Here is a 17,189-nt window from a genome sequence, read left to right as displayed (position 1 = left end):
AACATCCATGCGAAGCTTGGAATCAATCTCAGCGTTAACATCTAATTAATTATGCCCTCTCCAGCCAACTTTAGAAAGATAAAATTTCCCAGCCTCTTTAGTGTTTATTCTTGGTTAAAGTTCTAATGACATTAGGTCGTGACCATAGATATTGGAACGTATTCACAAACTGAGTATGTGGAATTCACTATCAGACAATGGAAAAACATTAGCCACGCACACACACACACACCAATGTAAGGAACAGTGTGGGATGCCTACTTTTCAATTTCCACTGACAACCATCTTTTGATCATATTTCAGGGAAGACAATGACATTTTGAAATAAAAGTACCCTTTGATGAGGCATGGATTGCACATCTCCAAATGCCCTTGAGAAGGTGATGGTGAGCTACCTTCTTCAAGCACTTCACTCCATACGGTGTAGGTGCAACAGACATATTGTTCAGAAGAGAGTTCCAGGACTTTGCACCAAAGACAATGAAACATCAATTGCGGTAAAAAACCTTACTGGTTCACTAATGTCCTTTAAGGAGGAACATTCTCCAAAAAGGAGAATGTGTAGGATTCCCTTCAATTTGCTGCTCCTCTCCTTTGAGCTGATAGAAGTCATAGGTTCAGAAGTAATGATAATGTCACTAGTCATTTGGACTAGTCAGGTCCAGGCTAATGCTCTGGGATCTGGGTTCAAATGTCTCAACATCCACTAGTGCAAGAAAAGCTCACTTAATAAATCTGGACTATACAAGCTAATCTCAGTAATGGCAACAATGCCAACTGTCATCAATTGCGGTAAAAAACCTTACTGGTTCACTAATGTCCTTTAAGGAGGAACATTTGCCATCTTTACCTTGGATGGGCAACCCACAGCAATGTTGCCTCTGAAATGGGCGTAAGCCGCTCAGTTCAAGGATAGTTAGGGACGGGCACCAAAGCGATGCTCACACAGTCCTGAAGTTTGAAGACCTACATTCTTTTAAAAGACTATGTAAATCTTATATGTACCACGTTTAAAAAAAAGAGGAATCCATTGTGAACCACAATGGAATGAGGCCTAACAGTTTCTACATGACTAGACAATTAAAATAAAAATACACACTGTTCTGAGTAAAGATCTGGAGCTGATCATTATTATTTATATAATGTCTGACCTCAGAACTGATGTTGAACCCAAGACAAAATATTGGTTTAACTTTAGAGAAGGTTTTATGGTAAACTGAAGATTAATCTGAACCGGAAGTCACAATATATTTTACTGTCAGTGAATACACAAAAGACACTTTAATCACAGTGCACACTACAACATCATTGTATGTTCGATTTGAATGAGCTGGCAATTATTACAGAGATTACTACTTCAGATGGTTTGAAATCACCATCAAGAGCTTTTACACTAATGGCATGACATCATGAGTTCAGTCAAGGAAGCTACTGTGTGTGTGTGTGTGCAGGTAATTTACAGCAACTATTTTCAATGGCAGGATCCTATCTCGTGGTGCAGGTACAATGGGCCAAATGGTCTCTTTTTAGGCCATAACACTTTTGTGATTTTGTTGGGAACATTACACTCCATAATCCTCAAAATTTAGGGATGGCATGGCGGCTCAGTGGTTAGCACTGCTGCCTCACAGCACCAGAGACCCAGATTCAATTCCAGCCTCAGGCGACTGACTGTGTGGAGTTTGCACATTCTCCCCGTGTCTGCGTGAGTTTCCTCCAGGTGCTCCGGTTTCCTCCCACATTCCAAAGATGTGCAGGTTAGGTGAATTGGTCATGCTAAATTGTCCCATAGTGTTACGTGCATTAGTCAGGGATAAATATAGAGTAGGCGAATGGATCTGGGTGGGTGACTTTCAAAAGGTCAGAGTGGACTTGTTGGGCCAAATGGCCTGTTTCCACACTGGAGGTAATCTAATCTAATATCTACCTCAATCAGGTAAGATAAAGATCTTCTCTTGTCCCAAGCAGGGAACTCCAAGTCTGGTGAATCTTTCCCAATCAAACATAGCTTCTCATTTCTCATTAAACCCTTCCTCATGGCATCCAAATCATTCTCCTTTGTAAAATGGAGAGCAGAGCTGTCATGGGGTCTAGCTGAAGTTTATATTGAAGATTATGGTGTTAAAAGCTGCTTCTAGAGGGGAGCAGGTTGAACTCAGATGTGACTCACCCTAGAGGGACTGTAACCTTAGTATGGCATCAAACCAGGCTTTAACAAGGACTAAGGAATCCATCAGAGTTTCTCTAGAACTACCTGAGGTGAATCAAATGCTCAAACAGTATTGATAGTTCCAGTTCACACATTATTGAAGTAACCATAAGAGCAAAGAACACTCTTCAGCAGAACTACTGATCCAAAGAAGGGTTAAGGAACCATTAAGTTAGTTACAGTGCTGTTTTCAGCCCGATAGCTCCAATACAAAGATAAAGCTTGACACTGTTGAAAATCCATTCCTATCACCCATTGATTATTACAATACTCTCTCCCCACATGAAGGTTAATTGCCACATCACAAATGCCCTCTCTCTACAAAACATCACAGAAAATTGCTTGTCCTTTCATAGTGCCTAAGAAGAAAGAATGACATACATAATAAATACAAGAGCTTTGCAACAATTTATTTTCAGCTCACTGTTCTTTACCAGTATATTCACAAAGATTACTCACAGGTTTTGAGGTCTTGCTCACTGCTGGAATAACAATACTCCATTGTTCAACCTCTGCCTCAAGCACAGAAGAACGAAGTGTTGATCTTTGTCCGATTACATTTTGGGAAAGTGCCGGGGACATTTTGCTACAATAAAAACATTATAAATGAAGTCGCCAGGGAGTTAAGTTATCGTCTTGTCTGACCCACAGGGAGTCACTGTCCTTGCAAACTGAGCTCTCTATGGCTCATCAATCCTGCACCACTGGAGAATGGTTGGCATCATTAGCCAATCCATTCTGAAATTTTTGATTGGATTATGCTCGAGTCACAAGATGAGGATTAACACGGGTTCAGACAAACAGTAGACTCCAATAGCATATGGGTTCTGTAAGCAACTGCAGAACCGGGAAAACTTTAAATGCATCTGGATTAAACTATATTTAAAGCTTGCTACAACAGTCAAAACTGGACACAAATTTGTAAAAAGTCTGGAAAAGAAGCGGCAAGCCATCCATTAAGGGTGTCCCATCAGGGATTGGCTACTTTCTTTAAACCCATGAGAGATTAGATTAGATTACATTACAGTGTGGAAACAGGCCCTTCGGCCCAACAAGTCCACACCGCCCCGCCAAAGCGCAACCCACCCATACCCCTATATTTACCCATTGCCTAACACTATGGGCAATTTAGTATGGTCAATTCACCTGACCTGCACATCTTTGGATTGTGGGAGGAAACCGGAGCACCCGGAGGAAACCCACGCAGACACGGGGAGAACGTGCAAACTCCACACAGTTAGTCGCCTGAGGCGGGAATTGAACCCGGGTCTCAGGCGCTGTGAAGCAGCAGTGCTAACCACTGTGCCACCATGCCGCCCACTGTATTTGCACAGTATTCTGAGCTCCTTGATTTTAAGTTGTTGTGTTGAATTACAGGAGTGATTTTCAACTCTGTGGAAGATTTGTGTTGTCCAAGTCACCAACCCATAATTCCCTAACTGAGGCCATTCAATAAAAGAGGCCAGAACCCACGTCCTCACCCACTTACGTGAACAGAGGGGCTCCTATTTGCATGCAACAACTCATCAAAAACCCAAGCTGTGACAAATCTTACAAGCAAGATTTACGTTACTGTTACAGCATACTATTGAATTTTCAACATGTTTGGAAGCTGAACCGGCTGAACATTGAGCTTGAAGCTCTCCAGTTTAGAATCTGACCTCTTTGTCCAACCATACCCTTGAGGTCTCCATCATGAGTGATAAACGGCTCCCTTTCGGAATGGCAGGCAGTGACCAGTGGGGTACCGCAGGGATCAGTGCTGGGACCGCAGCTTTTTACAATATATATTAATGATATAGAAGATGGTATTAGTAATAACATTAGCAAATTTGCTGATGATACTAAGCTGGGTGGCAGGGTGAAATGTGAGGAGGATGTTAGGAGATTACAGGGTGACCTGGACAGGTTAGGTGAGTGGGCAGATGCATGGCAGATGCAGTTTAATGTGGATAAATGTATGGTTATCCACTTTGGTGGCAAGAACAGGAAGGCAGATTACTACCTAAATGGAATCAATTTAGGTAAAGGGGCAATACAAAGAGATCTGGGTGTTCTTGTACACAAGTCAATGAAGGTAAGCATGCAGGTACAGCAGGTAGTGAAAAGGCTAATAGCATGCTGGCCTTCATAACAAGAGGAATTGAGTATAGAAGCAAAGAGGTTCTTCTGCAGCTGTACAGGACATTGGTGAAACCACACCTGGAGTATTGTGTGCAGTTCTGGTTTCCAGATTTGAGGAAAGACATTCTGGCTATTGAGGGAGTGCAGCTTAGGTTCACGAGGTCAATTCCTGGAATGGCGGGACTACCTTAAGCTGAAAGACTGAAGCGACTGGGCTTGTATACCCTTGAGTTTAGAAGACTGAGAGGGGATCTGATTGAGACATATAAGATTATTAAAGGATTGGACACTCTGGCAGCAGGAAACATGTTTCCGCTGATGGGTGAGTGCCGAACCAGAGGACACAGCTTAAAAATACGGGGTAGACCATTTAGGACAGAGATGAGGAGAAACTTCTTCACCCAGAGAGTGGTGGCTGTGTGGAATGCTCTGCCCCAGAGGGCAGTGGAGGCCCAGTCTCTGGATTCATTTAAGAAAGAGTTGGATAGAGCTCTCAAGGATAGTGGAATCAAGGGTTATGGAGATAAGGCAGGAACAGGATACTGATTAAGGTTGATCAGCGAATAATCATATTGAATGGTGGTGCAGGCTCGAAGGGCAGAATGGCCTACTCCTGCACCTATTGTCTATTGTCTACAAAACTGCAAAACCTCAGTTGGTCAGGCTGTATCCACAGAGAGAAAGAGCTAATGTTTCAGGCCGATAATTCTGATGAACAGTCTTTGCTCTTAAATTTTCTGCCATCCACAGGTGCTTATTTTTGTTTAGGCTTGGGTTGTACTTATTTCATGACCCTCTCTCACATGCAGATGAGGAAGGACACCACTTTGACTGGGACAATACATCCATCCTCGGACAAGCCAAACAAAGACATGCACGAGAATTCCTAGAAGCATGGCATTCCAACCAGAACTCGATCAACAATCACATCGAGTTAGACCCCATCTACCACCCCTTGAGAAAAGGAACAGGAAGTGACTTCACCACAGGAAATAACATCACCAACCCAAACATATAAATAGAAAGCAGGAAGTTTCAGCATTGCTTTGCATAAAGTCCACTGAAGATGTTACCTAGTAAGATAATGAAATGTCTGGAAATGAACCTTTCAGCTCAGCGAGCAAACCTACATCCTTACTTCATATTTCCAGCACCCACAGTATTTTATTTCTGTCCTCATTCAATGAACTGTGATTATCTGCCAATTTCCATCTTCTGTAATGAAGCATAGTTAAGGTTTCACTGTAAACCCATTGGAGAAAAGCAAATCCTTTCTCCTTAAACACTTGTCAGAAATTACATAAATCACAAGAACAATATGTTCACAGAGTACTAAAGCTCACGATTCAAATATTTATCTATTAGAAGAAATGCAAAGTTGTTTTTAATGCACATTTCAGGATAAGACAGTGAAAAATCAGAATAAAATACAATCTTTAGAAGTAAATTGAGTGAAAGAAAGCCAGCTATTTGCTGACAACTTTTTTTCCTGACCTTGAGGAAAATTTCGCCAAGTTGTCAAGATAACAGAGGCTGATCAGGAAGCTGCCAATCTCAATAAAGTTTCAATAATTAACCTCTCCTTGGCCCCAGAGCTTAATGTGGTCCATTCCAACAGACACCACCCGAATCATTTGGGAAAAGGCCAGGTTGGTTAAACTTTTCAGGAATGACAAAGGCACAAAACTAGCAGTGGGCAAAGCCACCAAAGTGCATTACTGGTGCTAGCAGCACCTTGCCAGAAGCCTTTTGCTGCAGCAGAAAGCCTATTTGATTACTTGGACATCAAGTGTGGGTAGTTCTTAATCTGGTTTTGCACCGCTGCCAGGCATTTTTATTACAGTATCTTCCTGTCTGTCTACTTGAGCACATTGTTTTACTTTTGAGATGCTCTAGTTAAGCAAGATCTGAGTATCTGGAATGCATGTGCCTTAGATAGTACCACAACAGATAGTTTAATGCTTGAGTTTATAAAATTCAAGCATATGCATCAGTAAATTAAATCCAAATCAATACACTGTATTTTCACAAACAGTAATTGTAATTGCAATATTTATGATTGATATTGGCTGTTCACAAATACGAAGTTTTAATTACCAAGTTGCAAATCACTTTTCAATCTTCAAGTCAAATAGATCTCCATTTTGAAGTGTACAAGATGAGCCAGACTAGTTGGTGTTATTCGCAGGTTTGACAATTTCTTTCTTTGGGGATTTATCATCTATGGCACCGAATTTCAAAATGTGGAAATTGTAAAAGAAAAAAGAAGCTTCCATCACTTGTTGCGAGGCAGAAAATAAATACATCACATTTTCAACAAAAAACTGTAATCCTTCAGGAGACATTGGGAGAGTTTCTATTTTCTGTCGCACGTAAAATGAACACAATTAGGTCTTGCAAGTCAGAGGTCTCTGACTTAAATTAGGAAAATAACATAAGAGATCCATTTTGAAATTACATTTCAGATCATTGAGGTGAAGCAAAATATAAAGTTAAAGTATCCCAGTGATAACTGGAAGAGATGCTTTTTCTCCTCCCTCCCCATGAGAAAGAACATTATGTAGCAAAGCTTCCTCACTATCCAGAGAGGACTGAATGAATGAATGAATGAATGAATGAGTGGCTGAGTAAATTAATGAATGGCCAGAGCCAGGCACTGGAACGCGAGCCGGGAGGGCGCCTGTCAATCAAGCGCCCGCACGAAGCCGCTCATCCTCCCTCAGCATCTCTTCCCCCAAACATTGCCATATAATTGCATCGCAATCCCGACAACAACCTTTTAACGCCTAGTACAGACAATTCCAACAGCCACAGCTCGCACGTGTAAAAAGAATCCGGATTTACCGAAGGTATTTTGCATTTTCCTCTCCGTTCTTTCTACCGCGCTACACGCAAAGCCGCTATCATCCTGTTCTGCAACTCAAGTCAACGGAGCCCATGGAGCGGGGCCTCACAGGCTGTCCTGGCGTCTCGGAACCGCCTGATTGATTTCGTCGATTTATTTATCAATTTTATTTTATTTTTCCACAACGGATGGCATGAGGTTGATTGATATACTGTGTGGTCGCTCGGGTTTTGTTTGAGTGAAAAAGGTGAAAGGGTCAGGCGGTGGTTAGGGCGGTGGTCACTGCGGGTCCTGGTGTCAGGGCCGAGCAATGGCGGCGCTGGCGGGGAGGTTGCGGCCAATCCTCTGGCGCTGGAGGTGGCATTGGCCTGAAAGCAGGTAAGTAACCGGCCTATGGCCTCCCTGACACACACATCACCGCAAATACAATCATTTATAACCCCCTTAATGGCCGATTGAGGAAGATGAGTGCTCGTGGAGAGCTGTCAATTACAAGGAATTGTGGGTTAGCCACTCACACACTGGGCGCCTTGTTTATTATTGCTCAACGTTAATCTTCCCTCTCCAATCCTCCCGCTGTTCTTTCTGTTATATGTTGGGTTTGAAACTGGTGCCTCTCAACTCCTCCTGTGGTTTGGAAAACTTTAATCTGTCTACTTTTTGAGGAGTTTCAAACTTAAAACCTCTCCTTCATTTTGACCATCTCTGGTCAAGAAAGATAAAAAAAGGACACTTTTCCACTACAGCTACTGACAAGAGCAGAGATAGGGAGTGCAGACTTGAGAGCTGGTGTGGGAGGCAGACAAGATCGTGATGGCTGGCGCTGATAGAACCTTCCGAGGACACTGATGAAGAGTCATCTGGACTTGAAAGGTTAGCTTGCTCTCTCTTTATAGATGCTGCCTGATCTGCTGTGAGTTCCAGCATTTTTTTTTCAGTACAAATTTCAGCATCATCAATAATTTGACCCCATCTAGAGCAGGGTTTGGGTGAGATTGACAAGACCATGGGACCAATGTGAGGAAAGGGCAAGTGGGTCTTTCACTCATGTTTGAGATGATCACTACTGTTGTGTAACTCACCCAGAGTCCGTGCCCGTCAGCTCAAAAGACCAGCTACCCCTCCCTTAATTCTGTCCTGAGCACACAGACATTAAATCTGCAGAGATGGAAAAAAACACCATCAGGGAAAATGAAAAGCCAAGCTACAGGACAGTCCCAAAAATCCCAAACAGTTCATAGTCCTACACATGATGGCCAAGTAATGAAAGGATTGGCGACCTGAGTTGTTCCTCTCTTGTAGAAAGAATGTTGACTGGTGACTCAGAGGTTTTTAAATTATTCGGTGTTTTGATAAGGCAGTACAGGGGAAATGCTTCCTTGTCTGGAAAAGAGTGTAATGAGGGGCCAAGCAATTCAATGATGAATTCAGAAGAAACCTCTCCAAGCCAGAGAATAGTGAAAATGTCAAACATGCCAAGTATTTAAGGGGAGATTAGACAAAGGAATGAATGAACAGAATAGAGTAGTACTTAATAAACATTTTCCCATTATGACCCCAATGTAAAGCTTTTAAATTACCATAAAAGCAGAAAACATTATGATGGGGCATGGTGGTGAAATTGTAATATCTTTGACTGCTTTGAACTTTGCCTCAATTGATCCCTATCATTGAGAGAGAATTCCTCTCTCTCCATGTTGTGGAAACCCCTGAGTTATTCAGTAACTTAAAGCAGGATATTACAGCATCATACTGCCCCCATCTATCTGCATTTTGTTATAACTACACAAAGAATAATACAAAAGCCCCACATCAATTAAACCAATGATATTCTGTGGAAATCTAGTGAGGAACTTTTGGAATATTAATTCACACTTGCTTCACAATCTAATTGCAATCCTTAAAAATTATTCATTAAACTGATAGTTTTGTCTGTTTTCGTGAGTGCCCACTTCCAGCAAATTCTAACACAAAGAGAAAACTAAATGGGCAAAGCCAAATGCTATTAGATAGCCTGCCACAGGAATGCTGGACACTTATGCCAGTGAAACTAGCTTGATAATGACCAATCATGTTTCCCTCATTTTGGATAAGCATGTTACCGTTGAGACACGACCATTTGATTCCCATTTCCTTCTTTGTCAATCAATAAGATACAATAAGAAATTAAGAGCGGGAGGTGTAGAGTTGTGGAGGTGTTGGCCCCTCACGTCTGCTATGCTGTTCAATAAAATCATCACTGATCTGATTATGGCATTGTCTTCACTTTCCTGACTGCCCCATAACCCCTTATCAGTCATGAACATACCTAACTCAGCGTTGAATATTTTTAATTACTAGGTCTCCAATGCTGTCTGTGAAAGTGAAGTCCCTCTGACAGAACAAAGTTCTTCTCATCTCAGTTTTAAATGGGAGACTCCTTATTTTTAAACTGTTTGGTTTTCCAAATATCCCACAGAGAGTAACATCCTTAACAACCACCTTTATCAAGCCCGTTTAGAATCTTGCATGTTTCAATAAGATCACATCTTATTCTTTTGAACACGAATGCAAATCTAATCTGTTTAACCTTTCTTCATATGATAGCTACTTCATCCTAGGAATCAGTCTAGTCATTCCCTGTAAGTATATCTCATGTTACATATACAAAGTTTGTAGGATTATTATGTTTTACGACTGTCCTTACATAATGGAGGACTGATGGGTGTTCTGAATTCTGCCTATCAACAAACTTTGGTATTAAAGGTTATGGGAGACTGGAGTCGGGGGGGATGTCTGAACAATGGCCAGGCGAGCTATGTTGTCGGTGATGGACTATTCGTGTCTAGGTCATAGGAGGGTGTGAGGAATGTCAAGACTGTACATGGTTATACTGAAACTGTTAATAGAGTTGGGGCTCTAACAAATAGCTAATTATAATTAAAATTTCTAAACCAGAAATTGCTGGAGAAACTCAGCAAATCTGGCAGCATCTGTGGAGAGAAAGCAGAATCAAATTCGGGTCCAGTGACTAGTAGTAGCTAGGAAAATATAGATGCTGAAGACACGGGATAGAGATGAGGAGCAAAGGAGTGAGAAGATGGGTGGAGACTGAGCACAGAGGGAGAAAAAGACAGTTACAGAAACAAAGGGATGCATAATGAGAAGGTGAAAAGCTGATAATGAGAACTATAACTAGAGAAAAATGGGTTGTCTGTGCTGAAAGCGCCCCATGTGATAAGGCCTGGGGTGTAGGAAAAGGACATGGAAGAAGGTGTTCAAGTTCTAAAATTGTTGAACTCGATATTGAGTCCCGAAGGCTGCAGGGTCCTCAGCTGGAAGATGAAATGCTGTCCTTCCAGCTTGCACTGAGTCTCACTAGAGCACTACAGTAGGCCAAAGGCAAACATCAGCCAGGAACATGATGGTGGAACACAGATCCTGAAATCTTAACTCTGCTTTCTCCCTATAGATGCTGCCAGACATGAAGTTTCTCCATGTATTTTTGTTTCAGATTTCCAGCACCCACAATTCTTGGTTTTATTTAACTAACATGTCTACATCAATACAAGACTCATGTGGTCATGTTGCCATGAAAAGAGGAACAGCCCATCCATAATATTGTATTATCCGATAACAGGACTTCTCTTCACGTGCACTTGAACCTCTCAAATATGTCAATCCACAAGAATCTGTGAGAGAAGAGGAGCAGAAAGATGACAGTAACTAGTCTCTTTAATTCGTAGGAAGTCTTGCTTAGTTTGTGACGTTTTAAGTGAGGCTGGAGGATTTGCTTAGCTTTGGTGAGAGAGAGAGAAATCTCTAGGATAACCCTCACTGTGAAAGTCTGTACCGGGATTTTAAAAAGGGAAAAGGAAGCAAGCAATTGAGAGCTGGGAGTAGTTTTGAACTGATTCTTGAAAAATGAAGTGTTCACTTAAAGGACAGAATAAAGTATAATTTGAAGATATTTGTACATTTTAAACATTAATGTGGGTATTTTCTTTATCATACAAAACATGAATCGCCTACTGATTAGTGTTTAGGCAAGGTTGGTTTTAGTTCATTATAGTAAAACACTTACAACTTGAAATCTTGCCAAGTGATTTTTCCAGTCAGTTGCTAGAAATTTGAGCATTTTTCTAAAAGTATCAGTTTCTGCAGGAATCCTAATACCCTCCTTTAATAAGGAGACCAAAACTGTATACCGTACTACAGGTATCTTCTCACCAAACTTAAGACTTCTTACTTTTTTTCTCCATGCCCCTTGCAGTAAAGGCCAACACGCTCCATTTGCTTTCCTAATTACTGGCTTTCCTTGCCTGTTAACCTTTTGTGATTTATGTGTGAGCAGTCCCTCTGTACTCATCATTCTGCAGTTCCTGCTTTCATATTCTTCCTTTCAAACTGGTCAACCTCTCATTTTCTCACATATATATTCAGCTGACATTTTTGCTGACTCACTTAACCATCTATATCATTTTGCAGAGTACTCCGAATTTTGTTTTACAGCTTTCTTTTCTACCTATTTGTATATCATCAGCAAATTGTGGAGTTTGTTTAGAAGAATGCCTGAGGCCCACTTTGACAACTATGTCCTTGGTCTCCTACAATGTCTTAATGAAGCTGAGCAGGACAGCACCTTAACTTTGTAGTAGGCAGTTTGCAATCTTCCAAACACTTCTTGACCACGTTTTTGGTTGGCAACTATAATAATTATGCTGTTGCCATTTATACCCCCTCTAGGCATATCTTTATTTATTTACTTAAATGATTACCAGCTCTTTTGGTCATGTATTCTTTGTCATTTAATCTGTTCTGCTTTCCAACTTATTGAAGATATTTCCATTTTTTCATTTCTTGCCTCTTGAATTGCTTAAAATCACTTTTCCCTCCAATTCAGGTTTTCCCAAAGTAGGGTTGCTGACAGTTTGGGGTCATGATCTCCAAGGCAACAATGGCTGCTGTGCAACTCTGACTGAATTATAACAGTTCTGCATATACAGAACTCGCTGGATTCTGGGGGTGTTCCAACAGATTGCAAAACTGATCATATGACACCGTGTTCAAGAAGGAAGGGATACAGAAAATGGAAAACTATAAGCTGGTTAGCTGACCATTGTTGTTAATGCAAGTCCCTTGTTAGGGAAGATCTAACAAGACATTCAGGACAGTTTAACACAGTCAAACAGAATCAAGACAACATTGCAGAAAGGAAATTGTGTTTGACAGATTTGCTTGAGATCTTTGAAGATATAACAAAGAGTTGATAAAGGGGAACCAGAAGAAGCAGTGTATTTTGATTTCCAGAAGGCTATGATAAAGTACCACATAAAAGGTTTTTGCACAAGACAGGAGCTCACGGTATTGAAGATAATGTATTAGCATGGATTAAGGATGAGTTAATATGCAGAACATAGAATAGTTAATGGATCTTTTTCAGGTTGGAAAGATGTAACTGGAGTGCCACCAGGGTCAGTCCTAGGGTATCAATTATTTACCATCTATATCAATAAATTAGAGGAGTCAGCATATTGATCTAACTTGCTGACAGTACAAAAGAGATGTTGTGATGAGGACATTAGGAATCTGCAAAGGTGATATAGATAAATTGAGTGAGTGGCTTAAAACTTGGCAAATAGAATTTAATTTGGGAAAGTGTGAGGTCATATACTTTAGTAAGAAAAATCAAAAGGCACACAATTGTTTAAATAGAGAGAAATCCCAAACAAAGGGCCATGCTTTGGAGATGCTGGTGTTGGACTGGGGTGTACAAAGTTAAAAATCACGCAACACCAGGTTATAGTCCAACAGGTTTAACTGGAAACACACTAGCTTTCGGAGCGATGCTCCTTCATTAGGTGGTAATGGAGGGCTCAGTCCTAACACACAGAATTTATAGCAAAAATTTACAGTGTGATGTAACTGAAATTATACATTGAAAAATTGATTGTCTGTTAAGCCTTTCATCTGTTAGAATACAGTGATAGTTTCACTTCTTTCATGTATATATCACAAAACCTTTTTTTAAAATGTTGCATTCTCGGGTTAGCTGTTAACAATGGTGATAGCCAGACAATATGTTGAAGGTGTTAGCCCCCGTCTTCTCTGTCTATGCCATGATGTTTAGATTGGTTCTAATGTAAAAAGTGAGATAACGGAGTTTTATGTAAATTCATGCTGTTTTTGAGCTCAGAGTTCGACATGAACGCATGCAGTTTTTGAGCAAGGTACAATATAACCCTGCAAGTACAAGTTCACCCCACAAAATATGTGTGTGTGTGTGTGTATATATAGTGCAATGGTGGTCACCTGTAATGTGACATGAACCCAAGATCCCTATGGGTACCGAACTTAGCTATCAGCCTCTGCTCGGCCACTTTTCTCTGCTGCCTGTCCTGAAGTCCACCTTGGAGGATGGTCACCCGAAGGTCCGAGGTCGAATGTCCTGGGCCACTGAAGTGTTCCCCAATTAGGAGGGAACCCTCCTGTCTGTTGATTGTTGTGCAGTGCCCATTCATCCGTTGTCGTAGCCTTTGCTCGGTTTCCCCAATGTACCATGCCTCTGTACAAAGGGATCTGGGTTAGCTTGTGTAAGGAAACACAAGCTCAGTTTGCAGATGCAGCAGGCAATGGATATTTAGCTTTTACTGTTGGTGGGGTGGGGGTGGGAGGAGGTAGTCATGGGTGGAACTTAAAAATAAGGAAGACTTGTTACAACTGTGCAGGATGTTGGTGAGGCCACTCCTGGAGCATTCATACAGTCTAGACCTAAATTTAAGAAAGGATATAGTGGTATTGGAGACAGTTCAGAAGACATTCACAAGCCATTATTCCTGGTATGTGGTGTTGACTTATCCATAATGGCTAAACAAGTTAGGCCTTTATTCATCCATGTTTAGAAAAATGATTGGTGATCTTATTGAAATATACAAGGTCTAAAGGAGCTTTGCATGTTAGCTTTAAGAATTTGGAGACGCCAGTGTTGGACTGGGATGTACAAAGTTAAAAATCACACAACACCAGTTTATATTCTAACAGGTTTAATTGGAAGTACGAGCTCTCAGAGCGCTGCTCCTTCATCAGGTGGTTGTCTTGAATGAAGGGATACTGTTTTAAAACTGAGATACAAACTCTTTTTCTCAGAGGATAAGGAATATCTGGAATTTTCTACCCAGAAAGCTTTGGAAGCTAAATCTCTGAAAGTACTTAAAAAGGTGGTAGATTTTTGAAATGTTGGGGAACTGAGGGCTATGTGGAGTTGGCACAAAAGAGGAGTTGAGGCCTGAGACAGAACAGCCATGTTCTCAATGAATGGTGGGGCAAGTGTGAGAGGCCAAATGGCCTACTCCTGCTCCTATTTTATGTTCTTCAGTTTACCCCGTTTGGTTATGTACATTTATTAAAATATCAGTACCTGTGAATTAGAACCATGCAAGAGCTGCAAACAATGTAGATCGGTGAAATAGTAGGTTTGTCGTGTTACATAAGGCACAATGCATAGAGTGGAATTGCTGTAGTTTTTATCAGGCTCTGAGAAATTATAGAACTAAAGCCTTAATCAATGAGAAATATCTTTTGGACTATATTACTAACATTTAGCACATTACTTTAACTTCACCAGTTGATTTTTGCAGCTCCATATTTTCTTATGGAAGAGAAAATGAAACTTAATGAGAATGGAAGTGAGTGAGGGAGCATTGATTTTGGGAGATTATAGTTTGAAAGCCAAGAACGCAGCTCCAGACATAAATCTGTGTAATTTTGTTGAGGGATTGTGCAATTAGAATTACATAGAGTTGGAATTTTCAGTAGTGTGTTTCTGCCTGATCCTTCACTCCAATTAACCTCTTAGGTGACCCCAGTATTGGCAAAATTGAGGAAGATCTAGTTGCAAAGAAAAAGGGGAAGCTGCAAGAAATATTCATTTTTGCCCTTATAATATTGTGTTGATATTGTGACTGGGATTTCCCTGCAGTGTAATGATACATGTATAACCTTTTCACACTGTGTACACTTGAATCAAGAGAACATTTCTAGCAATGCACATCGTAGCTTTTGTCCTTCCCCAGAATCTGCACTTCTCTCCGGAAAGGAATTTGTGTATTAAAACATTTGAATGCTGCTGGGCTGTTTGTAGACTCACTTGTGCTAACAGCAACAACTTGAATTGAATTGATATGTTGCAGAGGAAACCTGCTGACCCAGAAATTAACTTAGTTTGACACATGTGTGGCTCACTGTTTCTCATAGGCGCTGAGATAAAGCAAGATAAGTTACAATATTGTGTTTTTAGGAACTACTCTTCCTTGTGTCATTGGGTTATGGGGAACTGTTGTATGACATGATTTACTGCTCCTTATGCCATTTCTTCTGGACTGTAATAAACTGAAAACGTCTATAGGGAGTCTGTATAAATATTTATGAGGCCAAAGTTATAGATATTTGCTTTCATTTCAAATCATTCCAACAAGTAATGTAAGGAAATAGTAACTTGATAAATATAATTTAAGTGTGTGTTATCCATTTAAAATAAAACCAATAAGAAAGACTTGCACTTATGCTACACCATCCACAACTGCTGGCTTTCCCAGAGCACTTTACAGTCACTGAAGTACTCTGAATTACAGTTACTATTGTAACATAGCAAACTGCATTAAAAAGTAATGAAAATGCATCTGTCAACAATTACAACTCTTTTTTTTCCTCCTATCCCCTCAGTAATCTGTATATTTTAAACTTGAGCTCTTAGTACAACCTACTAAGCAGTGAAGGTGATGGCCCAGTGCTATGGTAGCTGGACTGTTAATCCAGAGACCCAGATAATGTCCTGTGGACCTAGGTTCAAATCTTGCCATGGTAGAATTTGAATTCAACAAAAAATAATTCTGCAATTAGGGGGTCTAATGATGACCATGAATCCACGTCAATTGTCAGAAAATCCCACCTCGTTAATTAGTATTTTTTTTATGGAAGGAAACTGCTATCCTTACCTGGTCTGGCCTACATCTGACTCCAGACCCACAGCAATGTGGTTGACTCTTAAGTGCCTTCTGGGCAAATTAGGGATGGGCAATAAATGCTGGCCTGGCCAGAGACACCCACAGCCTGTGAATGAATAAACAAAAAAAGCTTGGAAGCATAGCCTAGTGTTTAGACAACAGTTTTGCTGAGTTGATGTATAGTTCACAATCTGATTTGTTTTTAAATTTTAGACTATTCTCCACCACCATCCAGAGCTACATTCGTCCTTCCTTGTGTTTAACTTCAAGATGTGTAGAAAAAACAATGTTTGTGATTCCATCTGGTCCATGGTTTGCCACAGGTATGTATACCATTCATTGAGAGCAGGAATTGCTGCAAAGTGTTCGTTGATCTCTGCTGAAATAATGTGCACTCGTTAATCGTGAGGCACCAGAGTGTGACTCTGTTGGCTGTCTGCTTATCAATGATGGATGCCCAAATCCGGCACATTGTGTTTATAAACTACCCTCCACAAGCACAGGATGTGCCAAATACTTTGCAGCCAGTATTTTTGAAATGTAGTCACCATTGTATGCACAGCAAGCTCCCACGAATAGCAATGGCATGATGACTGGGAAATCTGTTTCTGTGTTGCTGGATGATAAATGTTGGCTAATCCACAAGTAATAACTCCTCTGCTCATGTTTGGAATAGTGTCATGGAATCTTTTATGTCAACTTGCGAAGATAGATGGGATCTTGGTTGAATATACCATCTAAAAGCAGGATCTTCTGGCACCAGCACTCACTCAATACGGGACTGGAATCTCAGCCTGATTTTTGTGCTTATGTTCTGGAGTGGGACTTGAGATTGACACTTTGTGACTCAGAGAGGAGAGTGCTATCATCTGAGCCACAGTAATCAAACAGCAATGTTTTTGTGTTTCTTAAATGATTTCAGAGGACATATTTTGAACCTTTTAGATTTTCTCAACCTCAATCTTAAATTCAAGAGATTTGCAAATTTTATTAAATGCAAACATTTGTTACGTTTTGTGTTTTTACAATC

General features: G+C 40.6%; 2 protein-coding genes across 8 annotated transcripts in view; one reads left to right on the top strand and one right to left on the bottom strand.

Annotated features, from left to right (window-relative positions):
• LOC122541797 (progestin and adipoQ receptor family member 3-like) overlaps positions 1–7,263 on the bottom strand; it is a 34,169-nt gene extending 26,906 nt beyond the window's left edge. For 3 of the 4 annotated variants that reach the window (XM_043678788.2, XM_043678785.2, XM_043678787.2), the window contains exons 1-2: positions 7,178–7,263; positions 2,669–2,795 (exon numbers count right to left, since the gene is read on the bottom strand). In XM_043678788.2, coding sequence (XP_043534723.1) covers positions 2,669–2,711 — 43 coding nt within the window. In that variant the 5' untranslated portion in view covers positions 2,712–2,795; positions 7,178–7,263. Of the gene's footprint in view, positions 1–2,668; positions 2,796–6,430; positions 6,555–7,177 lie in introns of all 4 variants that reach the window. The other variant, XM_043678786.2, reaches the window with a different exon arrangement.
• LOC122541798 (NFU1 iron-sulfur cluster scaffold homolog, mitochondrial-like) overlaps positions 7,161–17,189 on the top strand; it is a 39,895-nt gene continuing 29,866 nt past the window's right edge. For 2 of the 4 annotated variants that reach the window (XM_087982544.1, XM_087982545.1), the window contains exons 1-2: positions 7,461–7,556; positions 16,373–16,482. In XM_087982544.1, coding sequence (XP_087838670.1) covers positions 7,489–7,556; positions 16,373–16,482 — 178 coding nt within the window. In that variant the 5' untranslated portion in view covers positions 7,461–7,488. Of the gene's footprint in view, positions 7,183–7,460; positions 7,557–9,778; positions 9,800–16,372; positions 16,483–17,189 lie in introns of those variants that run through there. The other 2 variants (XM_087982547.1, XM_087982546.1) reach the window with 2 other exon arrangements.

The sequence above is a fragment of the Chiloscyllium plagiosum genome, unplaced genomic scaffold (genome assembly GCF_037043375.1).
Source record: "Chiloscyllium plagiosum isolate Xiang-an unplaced genomic scaffold, Cpla_swu_hap1 HiC_scaffold_43, whole genome shotgun sequence".
NCBI lineage: Eukaryota > Metazoa > Chordata > Chondrichthyes > Orectolobiformes > Hemiscylliidae > Chiloscyllium > Chiloscyllium plagiosum.
The sequence above is the reverse complement of the archived record's forward strand: the minus strand, read 5'-3'. Positions and strand labels throughout refer to the sequence as shown.